Source organism: Drosophila rhopaloa, unplaced genomic scaffold (genome assembly GCF_018152115.1).
Source record: "Drosophila rhopaloa isolate 14029-0021.01 unplaced genomic scaffold, ASM1815211v1 contig_178, whole genome shotgun sequence".
NCBI lineage: Eukaryota > Metazoa > Arthropoda > Insecta > Diptera > Drosophilidae > Drosophila > Drosophila rhopaloa.
Window position 1 is genome coordinate 10,460,856 of NW_025335059.1, and position 20,629 is coordinate 10,481,484.

At 40.0% G+C, this 20,629-nt stretch overlaps 5 protein-coding genes and 1 non-coding gene across 12 annotated transcripts; 3 read left to right on the top strand and 3 right to left on the bottom strand.

Moving 5' to 3' along the window:
* Positions 1-47: 47 nt before the first annotated feature.
* LOC108049056 lies at positions 48-1,627 on the bottom strand. The gene is made up of 2 exons (XM_017130088.2): positions 1,496-1,627; positions 48-1,437 (listed from the first exon to the last, which is right to left on the bottom strand). The coding sequence occupies exons 1-2, from the start codon at positions 1,563-1,565 to the stop codon at positions 377-379; spliced, it is 1,131 nt and encodes a 376-aa protein (XP_016985577.1). The 5' UTR covers positions 1,566-1,627; the 3' UTR covers positions 48-376.
* Positions 1,628-2,478: 851 nt separating this feature from the next.
* LOC108049071 lies at positions 2,479-3,854 on the bottom strand. 2 transcript variants are annotated; one of them, XM_017130119.2, is made up of 2 exons: positions 3,057-3,854; positions 2,479-2,976 (listed from the first exon to the last, which is right to left on the bottom strand). In XM_017130119.2, exons 1-2 carry the CDS (start codon positions 3,843-3,845, stop codon positions 2,716-2,718), a joined length of 1,050 nt encoding a protein of 349 aa, XP_016985608.2. In that variant the 5' UTR covers positions 3,846-3,854; the 3' UTR covers positions 2,479-2,715. The 2 variants fall into 2 exon arrangements, with proteins under 2 accessions (XP_016985608.2, XP_016985607.2); XM_017130118.2 differs by having other exon boundaries at positions 2,479-2,997.
* A 451-nt stretch (positions 3,855-4,305) lies between these two features.
* Positions 4,306-6,157, top strand: LOC108049065 (40S ribosomal protein S8). The gene is made up of 4 exons (XM_017130108.1): positions 4,306-4,410; positions 4,683-4,789; positions 5,349-5,760; positions 5,978-6,157. The coding sequence occupies exons 1-4, from the start codon at positions 4,407-4,409 to the stop codon at positions 6,079-6,081; spliced, it is 627 nt and encodes a 208-aa protein (XP_016985597.1). The 5' UTR covers positions 4,306-4,406; the 3' UTR covers positions 6,082-6,157.
* On the top strand, positions 5,861-5,906 carry LOC123037596. Its single transcript, XR_006417569.1, has one exon. It is a non-coding gene; the product is annotated as a small nucleolar RNA R442 (small nucleolar RNA).
* Positions 6,158-6,272: 115 nt separating the features above from the next.
* LOC108049064 (zinc transporter ZIP13 homolog) lies at positions 6,273-11,772 on the bottom strand. Of its 5 annotated transcripts, none has more exons than XM_017130103.2 (6): positions 11,404-11,772; positions 7,615-7,953; positions 7,443-7,550; positions 6,973-7,386; positions 6,754-6,909; positions 6,273-6,695 (listed from the first exon to the last, which is right to left on the bottom strand). In XM_017130103.2, the coding sequence occupies exons 2-6, from the start codon at positions 7,823-7,825 to the stop codon at positions 6,517-6,519; spliced, it is 1,068 nt and encodes a 355-aa protein (XP_016985592.1). In that variant the 5' UTR covers positions 7,826-7,953; positions 11,404-11,772; the 3' UTR covers positions 6,273-6,516. The 5 variants fall into 5 exon arrangements, with proteins under 5 accessions (XP_016985592.1, XP_016985596.1, XP_016985594.1 ...); XM_017130107.1 differs by lacking the exon at positions 11,404-11,772 and adding an exon at positions 9,967-10,046; XM_017130105.1 differs by lacking the exon at positions 11,404-11,772 and adding an exon at positions 8,775-8,885.
* Positions 11,773-13,314: 1,542 nt separating this feature from the next.
* LOC108049067 (WD repeat-containing protein 44) lies at positions 13,315-18,972 on the top strand. 2 transcript variants are annotated; one of them, XM_017130109.2, is made up of 10 exons: positions 13,315-13,730; positions 13,787-13,991; positions 14,870-14,959; positions 15,048-15,186; positions 15,255-16,032; positions 16,094-16,294; positions 16,354-17,077; positions 17,138-17,956; positions 18,017-18,145; positions 18,222-18,972. In XM_017130109.2, exons 1-10 carry the CDS (start codon positions 13,645-13,647, stop codon positions 18,375-18,377), a joined length of 3,327 nt encoding a protein of 1,108 aa, XP_016985598.1. In that variant the 5' UTR covers positions 13,315-13,644; the 3' UTR covers positions 18,378-18,972. The 2 variants fall into 2 exon arrangements, with proteins under 2 accessions (XP_016985598.1, XP_016985599.1); XM_017130110.2 differs by lacking the exon at positions 14,870-14,959.
* Positions 18,973-20,629: the final 1,657 nt, after the last annotated feature.

Below are 20,629 nucleotides of genomic sequence, written 5' to 3' on the forward strand. Positions count from 1 at the left end.
TAATGGTTAATTATAAACTTTTGTTTTATTTTTATTCTGAAGAACTTTACATGTTTTATTAATTCAGAGTTCCGAATTAAGTTTTTTTATATTTAATACTGCAGGACATGTGTGTCCTTTTAAAAACAAAAGTGTATATCGTTTTCATGATATAAATGAAACGCATGAAAATTTTCTTCCGACCCAATCATCTTGAATCTTGCTACTGCTATAACATAAGTAACAGAATTAATTAATATTATTCTTATCCTTATCCTTATTTCTTAAGGACTAACGGTCTATTTGTTGACTTCGAGCATATTATGGCTAATATGGTTTCAAACCTGAGGCTTTCTTGCTTCTAGTCTAGGTTACCATCCGTATGTGGATGTCGAGGTTATTCTCTGGAAAAACGGCGAGATTTACTCGAGCATGGCAAGTCCTCTTCGCGTTTCCAGGACTCTTCGTCTTCGCCCGATAACTCATCTGCCTCGGTTAAAAGGACCTTGATCTTCGCCATTCTTATGCCGTAGCGAACCTTGTAGTCCGCTGCCTCCAGTTGTGGCAGGCATCGCTGGTTAATAAGTACAACAAAAGGCTGACTTGTCTTTATGGCTTGTTCTCCCTTGAGAATGACCCAGTCCGCCATGTCCACATCCAGGTTCTGAGCTCTGAGACAGCTAATGATCCTATTGTGATCTGTTTGCCCCTTTGGCAACCAGATGCGAGCTGTAGGACGCCAGGGAATTTCGCTGGCGTGCACTAGGCTGATACGTAAGCCATTCCAACTGTCGCCGATTCTGGACACGCAATCCGCCAGGAAGACTTTCGAGAACCCGTCGTCGCACCTGATCACCCGATGACCACGGATTACATTTGAGCAGTCGAAGGACGGGATGGGACCCTCTGGAGTAGCCATGATTCTATCTGTCACCATATCTGCCAGTACGCTCTCGATCTCCTCCCACTTTTCGTTTAGTAAACGTCCGTCATCGTGGAACTCGTCCACCAGGGCCATTGCCAGGTTATCCGTGACCACCTCATTGGGCTCCCTGACTGCTAGTGGAGCACCCTTTGACTTTTTGGACGCTCTGCTTTTTTTCCCAAGCGATTTTTTTTGCTTCTGTTGTTTAGGCTGGACGGCCTTGAGCTGCTTCTTTTTCAATTTTTTTTTCTGCTTCCGGAGCGTCCTTCGGCTACGAGCCTTGTCCTCTGCATCCCTGGGTTCTGTCCTGCCCTCCGCTTTGTTTCTGGCAATCTTTCTCAGCGTAAAGCGAGCCCAGCCGACATTCTCCTTTCGGGGCTGACGGGGACTTTTGTTGGAGCTATTCGGCTGATCCAGATCTATGATGCCATTAGATTGGCTATTGCCCTGTGGAAAATACGACCCCTTTTCTTCGTAAGGGTCACTTGGGAATTCGGATTTCAAACGACGACGCCAGGGAGTACTCTTCAGATCTTGGAAAACCAAGGGCACATGTGTTAGGATAGGAAAATAAGGCAATATGTTACTAACCATAATGGTCAATTATACCATCGTCCTGTTCAGCCTTTACTTTCTCCCAGGAGCCAGGATTCTGATTCATTTCGACAGAATTAATTCAATGATGTGCTTTGACTAACAAATCAAATCAAAATAACACGCAAATCGTAAAAAAGTGCCTAAAAAATACAACAAATTAAACCCATGAAGGTTTAAACCAAATGGTGGAGTTCCCTGATAGAACTTTAGTGCTGTCTCAAACCGTAGACCATTTAGAATATATTTCAGTTTGATTCCCAAAAAGTTTTAAATATAAAAAGAAATCTTCCTTTTTTACTAAAATACAAATGCGCGTAATGTTTTTTGCACAATATTTTTTCCATTTACTTAACCCCAAATATACACAACTTCATCTTTTAAAGCTTTACACGCATTTATATTGGGGGAGTTTATCGTCCAATAAGTAAGTTAACATATGCATCATAAATAATAAAATAAAAGAATACTTTATTCTGGGAAACTAGAAGAAGTTATTATCTAAAATTTCTATTTTCCCTATCGATATTGTTTTACAACGAATGCATTTACCCTTTTTTTGGCTATGTACCGCTAAAAATCATTCATGGCTTTAGGCATTCTGTGTATGATTATTGTGTTGCACCGTTTCCACCTTATTGCTGCATAATCAACATTCCATATAACATATTCCATATAGCTTTTGAGTGCCGTTGTAAGATCAAAACGCATCATTTTGAATCATAAAAGGAAACCGTCATGGATTGGCAAGCACAAATAATTCAGGTTTGTCGACTACCAAACAACTGGCCACCGTCGCCACTAGTACAAACGACCACATGATCATGTCGTGAGAAACTATTTATATGAAATGGTTCGGATTGTTATCGCCTCATCTGAATTCGCATAATCTCCTATCAAGAATCAATTCGTGAAATACAACAATCTAATTACAAGGGAAATTAGAATAGAAAATTACAGAAAAACTTAAAAAAAATGTATTAAAATGCGGCAAATGCAAATATATATATATCTTTTCCAGGTTTTTGGCAATCTTTCACTTGTTTTAGTCGTGAAAGCTATTTACATTTGCATGACCTATTGGAAATCAAGAAATACCCCGCTGAGTAAATGCACAGATCGTTATGTCGTTAAAAGTATAATAGTACCTAAGAGTTAATTATCATATTGCCCGCCTTATCCTCCTACAAATACAAGCCGTAATAATCGTCAGATGCTTAGTTGTCCACCACGTTCATGTCGAGGAGAAGTTTCTTGGTCTGCAGATCGATGAGCCGGCGCTTGGCCCTGGCCAATTCGGCCATTTCGTTGTAGTATATCGTCTCCGCCTTAAGCTTCTCGTCTAGCTGGGTGGTGGTATCCGCTAGTGAGGCGCTATCCGGCGGAATCATGTTCTGCATTTCCGCTGGTTCCGTCTCATCGCACCTGTCCACAACCACAGAATCAGAGTTGTCCACCACGTACTCGTAGAAGGGTTCCTGCAGCGAAATCGAAGTGACCTTGAACCAGAGATCGAAAGTATGTAGAATGTGAGTCGGTTAAAAGCCCCGGGACAAACCTCTTCGTCCAGGTGATCGGCAACTTTCTCGATGATGCTGTCCACATCATCAAAGTTGACTTTCTCCAGAGGATCAGCAGCCTGCCGTCGCTCCAGGCTGCCAAATACCTCCTTTTTGGGCGTCATCAAGTGCTGATGTGAGTGATTTAGGGTCTTGGCCAGATTGTTGTGTCTCCTCACGATGTGGCGCATCAGATTGGAGGAAGAGTGCTTCGAGGAGAGCGTTTTCCCGCAGTGCATGCACTTGGCCATGAACTCCGAGATGCGGATAAAGTGGGCCCACAGCTTGTTGTTCTTCCCGATCACCTTGTTGCGCATCTCCACCTCATGGTTGTGACGCTCCATTTCCTGCTGCTCCCTTTTCACGCCCATGATACCGCGCACCGCCGACTTGGTCTCGCCCTCGCCCTCTGCGAGCTCCATGCTGAGATCCTCGGAGACGGAGGCCTCCAGCTCGTCCTTGAGCTCCGCCAACATCTTGCCCTCCTCGCCGGCGAAAATGGTGCGGGCCAAGAGCTTATGGTTCCGGATCAAATGGCGCGTCAGATTGGAGGAGGTGTGCTTGGAGGACAGTGTTTTGTCGCAGTGCTTGCACTGTACTATGTATTCGGTCAGGCGGTGAAAGTGCGCGAGAGCCTTGAAGTTTTTCCCAACCATAGTTGCATTAGCAATTCCGGGGGCAAATCCTATCGACGCCTTCGGCAGCTCCTGGCCCACTTGTTTGCGATTGTCGCGTTTATTTATCAAATTGCAATTATTTTCGGTGCAAAATAGTGCTGGAAGAAACATCGGTCCCTATTCGATACTATCGATTATCATTTGATATGTAATAACGTCGATCTGGCAGCTCCTTAAACGGTACTGCCAGACCAATCGTCTATGGGAATGTTGCCAGATATTTATTCGATACTATCGATTTTAATTAATATTCTGTGAACATTAGGTAGTTAAGTTTAGTTTATGTATATAATTTTTAATTTCTACAATAAAAAAAAAGTTATCATTTGACACTCAACTAGATTAATTTTAAAATTATATTTAAGAAAAAATGGTAGTCTTTTGAATATTGTAGCTTTCAATTAAATAATTTTATTCGTAACGGGCCCTTAGGCTATTAGAATGCTTTGAACAAGTGAGAAAATGTCTGATTTAATATTTGGTTCTATTGTGACTGCTTTAATTGGTTTAAATATTTATTTAATTTATTTGACAGCACTTTGTGTACTGTTGAGCGCTGAGTTAACAGAGCGGAGTTGCCACTCCGCAGCAAATGTCAAAAAGATAACCCCACTTTTTTGACACGAGGTGCTGTGCGTGTCTTTTCCTTTCTTTCTCGCTTTTTACTCGACCATGGGTAAGTCAGCTCTCGCAAAATGCGTCGAAATATCAAGAAAATGGGCTGAAATTTGCCTGCAAACAACATGAAAGTGCGCACAAAGTACGTTTACAACAGCATCCACAAAGCGGCAACTGAGAATATGTGCATTTAACAAAATATAAGTGAAACTAACTTGGTGCGCGTGCAATACGGCTGTTTTGAGTGCTCAGACAACGTGCCCATGTTCTTGGTTTTTCGGTTAGACTTCTTGTGACCTGTACTAATTTGTTATTATTTTTTGATACCAGGTATTAGCCGCGATAGTGCACACAAACGCCGGGCAACCGGAGGCAAGCGCAAGTCGCTCCGCAAGAAGCGCAAGTTCGAGTTGGGCCGCCCCGCCGCCAACACCAAGGTAAAGACAATCCCCCGGATAATCCCTATACCTATAATCTAGAGATCCAATTTCTCATACTCCTAGTGTGGATCCTTTTAATTCTTTCTATGAACTCCACTTATTTTAGTGTTTTTAAACCATGCACATGTTTGTATGATTATTGCATTATATCGTTGATTACTTTATCAATAATATTCAATACATTGAAACTTAAGTCTTACACTGGCACCTAAGTCTTATAATGGCACCTAAGAAGCATTACCTTAAAAAAAAAATGTATTGTTAACCTTACTCAATAATATGTTTGCAATAAATAGGGTTTTATCTTAACTGATGATAGGTGAACTTATGTTCTTTTTTCGACACTGCCCCAGGAGTATAAGAAAACCGGTTCTCAGATTTCCATAAAATATAAAGTGATGTTAACGCGTGTCAACTGCAATTGTGCTCTCGAGCACTCTTCTTGATGATTGAAAAGCTTTATGTTCGGACTACTGATTATAAAACTATTCTTATAACTGCTTTCACTCACTGTCAAGAAAACGTGGACTAACCCAGAAATCTTCCCTGCTTTCAGCTTGGCTCCGGCCGCGTCCACAAGGTGCGCACTCGTGGTGGTAACACCAAGCTCCGTGCTCTGCGCCTGGAGACCGGCAACTTCGCCTGGGCCTCCGAGGGCGTCGCCCGCAAGACCCGTATCGCCGATGTGGTGTACAACGCCTCCAACAACGAGCTGGTGCGCACCAAGACTCTGGTGAAGAACAGCATCGTGGTGATCGATGCCACGCCTTTCCGCCAGTGGTACGAGGCGCACTACGTTCTGCCCCTGGGACGCAAGCGCAACCCCAAGCACGCGCAGAAGGAGGATGAGAACGACGTGCTGACCAAGAAGCGCAGCGAAAAGGTCATGAAGAAGTACCTGGAGCGCCAGAAGTACGGCAAGGTCGAGCAAGCCCTCGAGGATCAGTTCACCTCCGGCCGTATCTTGGGTGTGTATTTTTTGCTTGCTCATAATCAAATCCCGTTTAAGTGATGTAAAAACCCTAGCGATCCAGCTACTTTATTGCATCGATCTTGTTTTAAGAAAGATGCAAGCCTGTTGGGCGTGATTCGGCTTGTCATAGTTACTCTGATTTCCTTACTGAACATGATTATTAATTTAAAGTTAGTTGCCTTTGTCTTATTTTATATTCTTTTATCTTCCAGCTTGCATTTCTTCCCGCCCTGGACAATGCGGTCGCTCCGACGGCTACATTTTGGAAGGCAAGGAGTTGGAATTCTACCTTAAGAAGATCAAGTCTAAGAAATAAAGGCGCTAGATAAGCTTGCAAGACATGATTTGCAAAGAAAAACGGAATAAAACAACTTGTTTTTATAGGAAGTGCATTTGTCTGATTTTTTTCTTGCAATTTGCCAGGTGACAAAGATATGACATCCACAAGTCATGTGAATGTTTTGTAGAAAAAATTTCTTCAAATAAATGCAGTTAGAAGAGAAAACATTTTCGTGGATAGTGGAGAAGGAGACTCTCCCTTAAATGTCTATTGAATTTTCTTTTCATAAGTATGATACAATAATACGTAATCATTAACAATAGTTTAAATATCATTCATATTGGCTATAATTACATAACGCAGACAGGATGGTGAATCCCATAAAGTACAACAAATTCATGTAAATTTGAAACTGCCAATGACAATCTGTGTGGTTAAATTTTCATCTTATGCTGCTGTCATCTAAAGTTCCTAATGTTCGAATAGCATGGTCATCACGGCCATTAGCGCAATGCCAAATATCAGTGCTAGCAGCTGTTTGATAGACTCCTTCCGCTCCTCTTCCTTCAAGAGATCAGGTAATACTGTGACCAGAGCAATGTGCAGAAAGCCTCCGGCGGTGAACGGCATGATCCACGAAGTACGTGCCTCTGTAAATGTAAAGATAAGTTCAGTTGGTTATCACTTGTAAAGCCCCTTTAAGCTTACCCATGGCCGACGTTACGCCGGAGCCTCCGATGGCTACCAGAGCGCCCAGAAGACCAGCTCCCGCCGTTAGAAGCTGCGCACGCGCTGCGTCCCAGCGACTGAATCCGGATCGAAGCAAGATAGCGAAATCCCCTACCTCGTGCGGAATCTCATGCACTGTAAAAAAAGACTTTCAAGTTAAATAACTTATTCGGCCAAGAGTTTTCTTAAAGAGCTTACATAATATGGCAAATGTGGCCAGGATTCCATGTCTGAAGGATACCAAAAAGGAACCAGCCACGGCTAGACCATGCGTGAAATTGTCAATAGAGTTGGCCAAGAGGTTGAGATACCCAGCCACTTTCTTTGGCTGTTCTTTCTTCTCCTTCGACTTCAGCTCCCGTTCGCGGAGAAAGCACACTTTATCCACATCTTCGATATCGCAGGCACCGCCACAACTCTCGGAGGTCCCTCCTTCAGGCATTTTTCCTCCATGTCGACGCAATAGGCAGTTGGCTATTTCGACGCACTTGGGTTGGGGATTTTCATCATCCGCGCTGGCGTATCCGGAGAATATTTTCTCTACTATTGTGAAGATGAGTATGCCGGAAAGGACCCAGAGACCCGACCGCAAAGATGGATGACTAGATGGATCTAAGGAAAAGGCATTCTATTAAAATCAAATTTAAACTAACGTTCTCATATCTCACCTTGATTATCGCCTTCCCAGGCTTCTGGCAGCAAATGAAGGAACACATCACCTAGAAGTCCGCCGACTGCAAAACTTAGGAGAACTCGCAGGAGCTTTGATTCTGCAGCTGGATGAGAAGAAATGGGTTACAATTGGAACTATAATATGATGATTTTAAGTGGGAAACTTACGATCTTTGTACCCTTCTTTTGCCATTTTTTCCTCAGTAGGAATGATGATCAGTGGGAATATGCCGCTCAGACCGATTACGACCGATCCCAGCAGAGAGAAGACCCATGGCGTGTACTCGAAGCTTTTGAAGTACTCGGGCATGTACTGATCCATAATGTTTGAGTATATCATGGCGAAGTGTTCATCGAAGAAGCTGCTATTGGTGGTCATTTTTGGCTGCCTTTCTACGGCTACTTATGAGCTGCTTTGTGTTGGTACTAAGGATATTCTTCAGTCACTACTTCTCATTTCCTGTGCCTTATAAAGGAATATGTGTCGTGTGCGACGACTTGAGCCAGCTGAAAGTCGAAAATTAATTTTTTGTTGCTTAAGAAATGGTAGTTAACACGTAAATTTTGATCGAATACGAAGTCAAGCGATTAGTTTTCCTAAATCCACCACCTGGCAACTAACTCATTGAATAACTAGATGGGTTGCTCAGTATCAGACATACGGTGATGGGAAAATCTTTTAGATATGGACAATGTCAGCCATAATCAATATAGGGGCAGCAAGAACTCCCAACTGGGCCTGTTGTCATGTTCGATAAGCAAGTCTCTGTAAAATTTAAGCACAGCGGCTTAAATGTGACTAGATGTTTTTATAAGGAACAGCAGTCAATCAAACTAAGACCATTGCCCGATAGCTTATTCGTCAGGATGAGTATGCATGTCCTTCCTCACTTATGTCCTCTATATGGATAATATCCATATCACAGAAAACCATTAGACATTATCCTAACTATCTTTTCAGATTTTGTTCAATTTTATTAAGCACAATTAAAATTAATTATGACTAAAGATTTTTTTAAATGAATAGGATGCAATTGATAGCTATAATATAGGTTCATTTTCTTGTTCCCACAAATTACAAAATTATGCTTATGTGCTTAACTGTTAAGAGATACTTCCTTATTTATTTTATATACGATTAAATACATTTGCTCACATACATTGTTATAATTCGAGTGTCACAATTATAATTCACTTTTAAAGTTTTGATAATCTTGCTTAACTGTTTTATAATGTCAAGAACAAGTATTTAAGTCCTTTCAGTGAAAAACGAGCAAGGGTAAGATAAATATTCCTTGTAAATCACCCTTATAAAAACCATAAATTACACTTATATCACCGTAAACAAAGCAACAAATATTTCCAGCAAGACGGAGCAAATTGCCAAACTCGATAACCGTAGCCTATAATGTGCACAAACTGACTAAACGAAATTTCAGAAGACGCTGGTCTAGAACGCCCACGTCAAGATACTTTGTGTTTCCATTTGATTTCTGATTTGATGTGCACGATGCAGCTTAAACTGTTCACTTTTTCTAGCGATAAGATTACGATGGCGCTGGAGTGGTTCGATATTGGCGACTTTGTTAAACGGCAATACTACACATGTGTATTGGGGAATCGGGGAATATGTTACTGCCACCGTCTCAAAAATTCTACCTGAAGTTGGAACCCAACAAGCGATGCGAAAGACAAACCCGTGAGTAAAAGGAAAATACTATAACTACTGGCCCACTCTTATCTATCATAGTCTTTGTCATTGAACTATCACAAAGCAAATTATTTAGATTAGATTTAGTCGTCGGGTAATTACATGAAAATGGAGAGGGAGGCGGGTCCGTCTGAAGATCTTTATAGACTAAAACTGAGAGGCTGTAAAAACAAGTGAATCATCAAAGACTTGTGGATTCTAAATGCATTCTATTAAAATTACTTCTTTAGTCATTTCATTTGACATGTATTTCTGTTGACATGAATTCTAGAAAGCTAAACTCTTTTCAATATATTACAATTTTACACTTGCAAATTTAACTGTGTAATTGTTAATTACACCAATTCAAGACAATCTTTGCAAAATTCTAAAAACTGCGCTGAAAAAATTTTGTTCGAATTTAAAGACAATTTATAGGGCTTTATTAAAAACTGTCAAAATTATTTCCTAGGAAGCCACTCAAGTTTGTTTGTATATATCAGTTGATCACTTGAATAAATACCCCAATTTCATCACAATAACTGAGGAGTATGTATTTAGCTGTTGAACTCTATATTGTATTGTATTTTTCGGGCGAGCCTTAAATAAACGACAGTCTAGATTCAGAAAAGAAAAAAAGTTGGAGCGGATTCTTTCCGGTAATCCTGTATATACATATATCCCAAATTTGCACAGCACTTTATATTTATTCTAACGAGTGGCGTAAGTATTGATGTACATAAGGCAGAAAATTTGTTTTATGCAAGTCGAGGACAATAGATTTCTTCTGCGGTTTCAAGTTGATTTGTGGCGTGTGGGTATTTGTATACCTTTCAACTGTTAACACAATACAGTCACTATAACACACTTGACTGTCGCTAATGCGGAAATTTATGCTCCAAGCTCCACAAGTCGTGTGTTATCGCGCCGGTAACTAAGCTCGTTATGGGGGAGAAATCGTCATCTACATTCGTTCTTATAGAATAATTAAATAAAAAATTGAATTGGAGGGTTCCAAAGCTAGCTACATCAATAAGTTCGTACAAATTTTGTGGATTTGTAAGTGTTGCGCACAGGCAAATCAAATGTGAATCATTATTGTCGCTAATAATGTCATTTTTCAATGGATCATCAAAATGGCAGAGATTATTTTGCACGCTGCACTAAAAAAGAGACATGGCGGAGTGAACAAGCTTTAATTATCAATGAAAACGTGTGGATCACTGAGTTTAAGTGAGAAACTGGTTCCCTTTAGAGATAAGGCTAGCATATGACCAAGATATACATTCTGTTTTTAAATATGCATAAACAAAGAATTCTCTCTGCATTGACATGGATGTGGGAGGACGGTAAACATATCGACAAAATAAACATATGTACTTTCCCGGCCTTTAATCAAGCTTTAACCCTGAAATACTCATCATTTATTTGTATATTTGTCAACACTGTAAACCCCTTTTTCTGAGGAAATTCTCTGTTTTGATTTCTCTTCAATCTTTATAGGCTGATAATGTACTTGTAAAACCAGAGCTACTAAATACCACATGTGTACATATATACTTCTTATTTACCAACATAGAAAATCAAAACCCTTCGATTCTCCATTAAAATTATTAAACAAGATTGAAGCCGCGAAACCAGTTTGCAAAACAAGTTATCATTGTTTTGTTGTTTAACGAACTCTAGTTGATTTGTTATTCTATATGTATTTACCGCTGATAAAGAGCAATACACGCATATTATTATAGTGCTAAGCGCACAGATTTCAGATTAGATTTAGAACTGTTGAAAATTTATCAAATATGGCCGCTATAAGTGACGTGTGGATGATAATCTTATACTAGGTTAGTTATGCCGCATGCTAAAAGCTCAAGGCGGAAATAGGAAGTAGAACTATAGTACACAATATTTTCTTTGTAGATATATTCAAATAACTCTTTTTTTTTTAATTGGATTGTCTTTGTATTAAACAGCCAAGTGATAAATTGAAATGTTCGACAAAAGAATTCCCGAACATTTTTTTTATTTGATACAAATGCATGTCTGCACTGATAAGCACCACCCAGCTGAGACGATTTATATACGAATATTTGGGTTTATTGTTCCTGTTCTTTGTGTTACAACGTAACAAATTCATATAAAATATATAGTAAATTGTGACATAATCATAAAGTTACTATAGCACCAGCAATTTTCACTGTATTTCAGACTTTGTTTAAACTCGATTCTTGTGAAATCTATTCGGATTATTATGTAGTTATTTTTACCGTAATTTAAATTGCAGCAGGAACGGGTTAACGTGCTCTTATCAATTTTATGGTTGCGAGCAATACACCAAACTTTCGGTTTTGTTTCTATTGGCTTTTGTGCGGTCGCGAAATTGTTTGATAAATTACTTTCCTATTGCGTAGTAGCGATCATTGGCACCCGTTTTACTCCGCAGTAATAGCTGGGATTCACTTATATATCGTTTGGGCTCTTCCAAAAGTTAAATATGTATTATCATGGCCCCGCGGAATTCACGGGTTTAATACCTTCGCACCGCGCGTCGCTTTACTGAAAGTTACAAGCTCGCTAAAAACATATGCATTTATACATTTGTTTACTTTGGTCGAGTGCCGTGCGGAAAATACAATAACAACAATATGGTGCATTTGGGATGGAAAAATAAAACAAAATGTCGAAATATCGATAGTTTTGAGCGTATCGTATGCTAAATTTATCACAGACTTAAACCCAGGTTGAAAACTATAATATTAGAGGGGAATTCCAGAAAGGGGATATTTGATCCTTCTATGAAAATTTAATTCTATTTTAAATTTTATTGCAAAAGGAATTGGCCAAATCAATACTGAGTATAATTTATTTAAAATAATTGGAAATTAAAACATGCCTTTTTTTTATTTCTATCTGCAAGAAAAGCATGAAAGTCGAAATTATAGACCACTTAATATATTATAAAAGCATCTTTGCAATTTTGCTATAAGTTAACTCAGTTAAAACAAGAAAGGAAAGCTAACTTCGGGCGGAGCCGAAGTTGAAATACCCTTGCAGAATATTCTGCAAATTATATTCTCCAAAATTATTCATATGATGCATTTTTAATACTCATAAAAAATCCCACCTTCCTAACTTTAAAAACACCAAAGTTATTTCATTTCCGAACAATCAGTTATATGGCAGCTATAGGATATAGTAGGCCGATCCTTATGAAATTTAATATGTCGAATTGATTGGGCAAAAATAAAACCCATAGAAAATCCCAACTTCCTAACTTTACAAACACCAAAGTTATGGCATTTCCGATCAATCAGTTATATGGCAGCTATAAGATATAGTCGGCCGATCCTTATGAAATTTGGTAGGTCGGATTGATTGGCCAAATATAAAACCCATAGAAAATTCCAACTTCCTAACTTTACAAACACCAAAGTTATGGCATTTCCGATCAATCAGTTATATAGCAGCTATAGGATATAGTCGGCCGATCCTTATGAAATTTGGTAGGTCGGATTGATTGGCCAAATATAGAACCCACAGAAAGTCCCAACTTCCTAACTTAACAAACAGCAGAGTTATGGCATTTCCGATCAATCAGTTATATGGCAGCTATAGGATATAGTCGGCCGATCCCGGCCGTTCCGACTTATATACTGCGTGCAAAGGAAAGAAGGGCGTGTGCAAAGTTTCAACTCGATAGCTTTAAAACTGAGAGACTAGTTTGCGTAGAAACAGACAGACGGACAGACGGACAGACGGACAGACGGACATGGCTATATCAACTCAGGAGGTGATCCTGATCAAGAATATATATACTTTATAGGGTCGGAGATGTCTCCTTCACTGCGTTGCACACTTTTGACCAAAATTATAATACCCTCTGCAAGGGTATAAAAAGTGTTAAGCACCGTTTTTACTATTTGTCTCCATAATCGGCAAGAATATTAAATTTTCTTCAGTCTAACTTATTATTAATTTAGAAAATTGGTCTTTAATAAGATTTGTATAAAAAAGTATTTCATTGTTTAAACTTATAACGAATAAAAATCCCATAATTATTCGTAATCTTTTCGTTTAAATACGCGCCCATTTACTCATTCGTGATCGTGTCACGGCAAACAAACCTGCCCATCCTTAGCTAAATCGATTGTTCATGAATCATACCCAATGTAATCGAACACATTATTGCACATTTGACACCACTAGTATTTACGCGTATCAAGCGTAAAACTCAATTAAAAATTGATTTGGACTTAAATTAACAGTGTGATTATGTTTATTAAATACCAGGCGACAGCAAAATGTTAAATGCCGTGCCTTTAGCGCTAGTGCGGCAGCTAGTGACGTCACACGAGTAGAAATCAACCAAAATAAATCAGTGGGGCGCCGCAGAAACAAAAGGGGAATCAATAACAAAAAAGAAAGAAAAACGTAATTTTGTGAACAATTTGCATACGGTTGGGTGGTTAGGTAATAGCGATAGCCATCAGAAACGCACAACACCTGAAATGAGTAAGCTGGAAACGGACTCGGACAGTTCAGAGGAGTTTTTCGATGCCGAGGACACTACGCCCAATCGTCATTCGACATTATGGTGGGTATTTGTGGGGTACTCTTTGGAAAGCTCTATCTAAATGATCCCACTTTCAGTCGAAAACTACCGCCTGAGGTTGTCCAGGAGTTCATCTTCCCCGATCCCGCCGTCCGAGTAAATGCGGCAGCCTCCTCCGACAGCGACGCGACGCCCATTGGCGCTGGAACGCCCGCCACCCGGAGTCCGACCAACAGCCTGGGTGCCCGACTAAAACAGCAGGATGCGGGATTGTTCGTTGAGCCCAAACCCGTGGCCGGATCAGTAAGTGGATGGGGTCTAAATGAAAGGTCTTAGTTTCCGTTTTGCTAGACCCAGTTATGATGTCATCGGATAGGGCGGTGATTTATCATGTATGGCCTTGGGAAACCATTTTCATACGGCAAAACCCTCATGCAGTTCACATGACATTTTTTTGTTTTTTTTTGTAGAATTTTAACTAGTTTTTGTAATGTTTCAGTTAATTTTTTTTAATGTTATTGACTTGGGACAACTGAACTGTCTTTAGTAAATCCAATATATACCATATTTGTGGTTTGTAAAGTTAGTCATTTTCCTTGTATATTCCTTTCAACCCAGTATAACATATACCAGTACTCATAGTATTATCAAAGCCAAACGCCATAAAATGTCTAATTGCTCCATTGGCGACCTTTATGAAAATATTGTATCACCTTCGAAGAAATTGATTAAAAACCGACATGATATGGCTTATAGACTTTACCCAGTTTTTATTTCCAAATGCGAAACCTTGTAAACGTAAATAAAATAAAGCAGTTATTTTTTTGGTTTATTTAGCAAAAAATTGTTTTCATGGTTATATAGCAAATTCATATCTACCCTCTTTGCATACATGGTTTTCGCAAATTATAATTCGGTGGTTTTCATTTTTCACTAGTTAAGTTTATTTGCAACATATTTATATGCCAAAAAGCACTATCTAATGAACAATAGACAAATCACCCCCTTAATTTTGTGTCCATATTTGTGTTCTTTACTTTCATATTTTCTCCGCCTCATTTCGTAAATCCTACGAATAAAAAACAATACCCATCTTTAAAAATGGAAATCAACTTAAACTTAAATCTCGACCAATGTTAAATATGCATACGTTCAAAAAATGACATAAATATCGCATATAGTATGGTAGACAGCGCTTTCACGAACTACGTCAGTGCATGCAAAACGATGAAGATGATAATCCAGGAAATACACTCACACCTGATTCTCAGGTATAAATTTTGTAATCTAGCCTGTTTGCTCAGCTTTTTCTTGCCATGGTTCTCCCAGGTATACTTACAAATTTAATTTAATTTACAGAATAGCTCAACGGATGGCATTTTTACCAACCGCTCGTCGCATCCGTTTAAAGTCATTGAGACAGATACGATGAGCATACAGAGCATGACATCACTGGGTCGCGTGGGCCGAATTTTGGCGGGCAGCATTGATCCATCTGGTGAGTAGATATGTGTATTTGCAAGCAAACAAAGCAGCCCCTGACAATTTTATTTTATCCGATCCCAGCTATCAGCATAGATCGCGAGTCTCTAGCCTCGTTAAATGCACAGCAGCAGAAGCAACAGGCCCAGCAGCAACAACAGTCGCTGCCTGCATCGTCTACTAGCTCTAACACTCCGCCAAGCACTGGAAACACTTCCTCTGGGATGAGCACGCCCAGGGTTTCGCCCAAGCATCAGCAGAGCGGTCAGGAGGCAGCGGCTACCACGGTAGGGATTCCAAGTGCTTCGTTCTCCATACAATCCTCATCTACTGGCGCCATAATGCTGCAGGAGCCGGATGTGATAGCAAGCACTAAGCTTGCCCAGTCCAAAACCACTGATTCCATTACCTTGTCTGGTCCCGTGGCGCCACCTCGAAGAAAAAAGAAGTCTCGAAATTGTTCCATTAGTTCCTCGGATCAGTACAGTTTGCCACCGGCGGACAATGAAGACACCGATAGTGATACCCGATCTGTGAAGAGTGTGCAGGGTCTTCAGCAAAAGTTGCGAGATGACTTTGTCATGGAGTTTGAGAGCTCCCTAAATAATGTAACCCCTTCAACCGCTAGCAGTACATTGACCTGCTCCTCCACTAATACGATTGTCTCGGCTTCGGCCTCGACTGCGGCAGCTTCTTCGTCCATGCCATCGACAAGTGCAATTCATATGCGTACCAATGCAGCTTCGGTAACAATTGGTGGACCAAAACCAACGCAATCTCTGGGCAGCAGTTCAACGTCGGTTCACTCAAAGCCAAGTCCATCGAACTCGGCGAAGAGTAACTCGGCACCAGGAAGGGTTAGGTAATTTAATAACATTAATGTTCATGCAGAAAGGATATTCACATAAAACGATCTCTTGCAGTTCCATCGATCCAAATCAGGGTCTGAACCTGTATAAGGCTATTCAGGGGGGTTATGTGGTCAAACCACGTGATGAGGCCAGCAACAAGGCACAGGGTCCGTCTCAGGATGAAATCGAGCGCATCGAGAAAATGTTAATGGAGAACGCAAATCGACCGAAGCTGGCGGGAACAGGATCAAACAGCTTGGGCAGCTCCACACGGTAAGTTATCTTGAATAATGTTTTATTTTTAGTTTATTCTCGAAATCCTAAATTTCCAGCTATCCCGGATTCTGTCGTGGTGTTAATGACAAGGAGCGTCGCAAGTCCGCTGGCGACGAGGATGAACTCAGGCAGATGAACATTTATGTGCGCACGCGAACCAGCTCTGGCAAACAGCTGACTGACTTTGAGATCCTTGAACAAGTTCCTGTTAAAAATTTAGATACAGGAGAAAATTTGCCGCTATCTGAAATGCGTTCACCACCAGTGCCTGAGGGATGGAATCCGCTCTCGCTACACATTCTAAAACTGACCTCCCATCTGGAGGCAATACAGAAGGAGTCCGACGAGGAGAGTGTGGTTGGCATACCGCCCAGTATCGAGGGTCAGCAGCCCGACGAAGAGGAGCTGGAGGCGGAGGATGGCAGTCGGCTGAAAAAGAAGACGGCCAGGATTAAACGCTTCTTCGGCACCACAATGCGAAAAACAGTGGACAAGGCCAAGTCGATTGCGTCAGAGGTGTCGCATGCGCGACACAAAGAAGATGTGGCTGATATTGTTGATGCTATGAATCCCGAGCAAAATATTAAAATCAAGGCTTCATCGTCCAACAAAGGTCCCTACGAGTTTACCAAGCTTCAGCATGTCCAAGATTTGAATGGCGAAGACAGAGGTGCTGTGTGGTGTATGAAATTCAGTTCCTGCGGACGACTGTTGGCCACTGCTGGACAGGACAAGGTGCTAAGGATTTGGGTTCTTAAAGATGCCTATCCGTTTTTTCAGGTAATTTTAGGTAAAAAATCTTATTTATAAATTTTTGTAATGCGTATTATCTCTTTTTAGGACATGCGCAACAAATATAATGCAGACCAAAAATCCTCGCCTACGCCATCCCAGGAGTCTCTCGTCTCACAGCATTCAGTGGAGGAAGCCATTGCCATGGCCACAGCCGCCGAAAAATGCCCGGGTCCATTCATGCCGAAACCTTTTTGCACCTACAATGGACACACCTCCGATCTACTGGACGTCAGCTGGTCAAAGAATTACTTCATTCTGTCAAGCAGCATGGACAAGACTGTGCGGCTCTGGCACATATCCAGAAAGGAGTGCCTTTGCTGTTTTCAGCATATCGATTTTGTCACCGCTATTGCGTTCCATCCACGCGATGATCGCTACTTCTTGAGTGGCAGCCTCGATGGCAAGCTAAGGTTGTGGAATATACCCGACAAGAAGGTGGCTCTGTGGAATGAGGTAGATGGCCAGACGAAGCTTATAACGGCTGCCAATTTCTGCCAGAACGGACAGTTTGCTGTTGTGGGAAGCTACGATGGCCGATGCATATTTTATAACACGGATCAGCTAAAATACCACACGCAAATTCATGTGCGCTCCACCAGGGGCAAAAACCGCATTGGTCGCAAGATCAGTGGCATTGAACCGATGCCCGGAGAGGACAAAATTCTAGTAACCTCTAACGACAGCAGAGTACGCCTTTATGATTTGCGGGATTTAAACTTGTCTTGCAAGTACAAAGGCTATTTGAATGAGTCCTCGCAAATCAAGGGATCGTTTAGTCACGATGGAAAATATATTATTGCCGGATCCGAGAATCAATGCATCTACATATGGAAAACAAACCACGACTATTCGAAACTCAGCTCGGTGGGTAACATTAAACTGTTTGCTTAAAAAAAATTATATTGCTTATGTTTGTACCTCCAGGTTCGACGTGATCGCAGCGATTTCTGGGAAGGCATTAAAGCACACAATGCTACGGTCAATTGTGCCATATTCGCGCCGCACCCGGAGGCTATCATTAAGCCCGAACCGGATGAAATTTCGAATGAGAAGGTGTGTGATAATCCATCCAAATCCAATTCTTTTGACTAAAATAGAGTACTTCTAATGATGGTGTTACTTATTACAGTTGGCTCACAATCAGCCGGATCCACTGGTCGAGCAGCACAAAAAGGGATGTGGTTATGTGTTGGTCAGCGCCGATTTTACTGGCGCCATTAAGGTCTTTATCAACAAGACGAAGCCGAAACACAGCAGTCTGCCCTACACGGCAATTGCGGATTAGTCTGTAGGTAGAAGATGAGAAAAATAGAAGAGTAAAAGTAAAATATTATTTTTGTATTTTTGACATTTTGTATCGTTAGTAACTAGCGCCATCGCTTATTTATATTCATAATAATTAATAATTTCGGTCTGTCCCACACCAATTTTATTCCCATTCTAAAAGTTGTTAACAATTGCTGCTGGCGCGAACTGTTTAATCTTACGGAAAATATGTTATGTATTTTTAACGCTGAGTGTGTGAATATGTGTATAGGTATTTGTTTAAAAGTTGATTATTTTAAAAGTCAATTGTTTATTGTTATACCCTTGTAAGGTGATTTTTGACTGTACAGAAGCTTTGGTTTTGATATTCTCGATTACTATTAAATCTGTCCGTTTGGCCTCAAGTCACCACTCTGATATGAAATCTAGTAACAATTTAACTACTGGCCAACCTCCAAGGGTACGAACGACTCGGTAAGCCGAATCGAATATAAGTTATTTTTAAAGTCTTCGAACTTAACCTAACTAACTTAATATAATTAACTTTTAAACAATATATATTTTGTGTAAATTAAAAATGTGCAAACAGGACATAAACTGCAACTTTAATTCTGCTTATTTTGTTTTATGATAATGGAAAGGGGCACGGTTTTGAAGTGCTTCTGGATTAGAGTATGCCTAAACCATTCCCTCTGCTATTTAACAACAGCTTAACCTTCATATTTGGGGCTTCCTAAGGTGCGTACTAGTAAAAAGTACACAAGTAAGCAAAGGTGGGTGTAATTCGATATTGGCAAGAGCTCTGCAGACATTTGTAAATCTTAGGTATTATAATTGCTAGAAGGGTTGAAATATAAAAAAACATGACGGAGTAAATGAAATGCAAAGAGGAGTGAATCAGACATTGCTTTAAATGGTTTGACTCCTGTTGAAACATTTTTTGGTTTCTTACCTTATTTACATAGTTTGGGGCTGGCCGTCTACTTGCTAAATAATAAATGAACCAGTTTTAAATGGCATTACCCCAAAAACTTTACATTGCTATGTGAGCCCAAAAATTACATACTGACAATCTAAAGAATTATTTTTGTAGGTCTTTTTGGTTAGTAGTGACATTAAAAAGAGTTCCTCAAAAGAAGAAGTACGATTAGAGCGATTACTTTAACTCGCAATGTGCACATTTATATGTAACATGGATTCATGGCGAATTACATCTGCAAAATCTGTGCATATACATAGGGGTGGACCTGAGTTGTTTGTCATGTTTAGGTTTTACTACCTCCATTTCTGACTGTTTTTAAAATTAATCACTCATTTGTAGTCTTGCATTTTGAAAAGTTATTCTTTAAAACAATACAAAATTGTACCTATTATGTCGAATTCTTATAACCGATTCTGTTAAAAATCTGATTCACTAAGAATATATTTAGTTATTGTGAAGAAGAAGTCGAATACAAAGAAGTAACGGCAAAATACAAAATATCTTTTAAGTCTTTTAAAAAAGCATCAAAAAAATCCCACTTACTTAATTCTTTCAAATTGTATTTAGGTTCCAAAGAAAATGTTGATATAGAAAACACGTCGTATGAGTGATTTTTTTGCGAATGAGTAATATATTAAAGACATTAGGTTTAAGTTTCGCCATTTATTATTAATGTAAACAATGCTAATGGAAGTCCACCCTATGGTGCATTCCCGAGTACTTGGACATGTAATCAATAAAGATTTTATTTTGGGAGTTGGGGTGGCGGGTGTTTTGTCGCGATGCGGCAACAACAGCTGTTGCAACGCCAGACGACCCCCCAAAAAAACGAGCAGCAGCCAGACGCCGGCAACCGGCGGACCTCATCATCAGCATACACCCGTTTCAAGAAGGCAATCAATGCACTTCTGGCCATGTGCCAAGTTTCTCTTCGGAAAACTCTGAGAGCCATTTGAAAGAGAAAAACCAGAAACCAGTGTAAAAGAGTTGGTTTGGGTTCGGTTTCGGTTGAGAAGGTAAAGTAAATTAAAGTTCAACTCGTTTTGTTTCTAACTTCTCAAAACTCGAATTTTAATGTATTTATTTGACGGTATTCTGTAAAAAGTTAAAAGCAAAAAATACCGCCATTAAAGAAACATGAGATCTCGCGCATGTATTTGTTTATTTAACTTATTTAGATTTATTTTAATCTTTAATAGAAGAATTACTACTCCGAAGTTTAAATGGGTATTTCCTAAAAAAGCTGGAACGGGAATATCTTTCATTAGGATTCATGTACAAATTTTTTG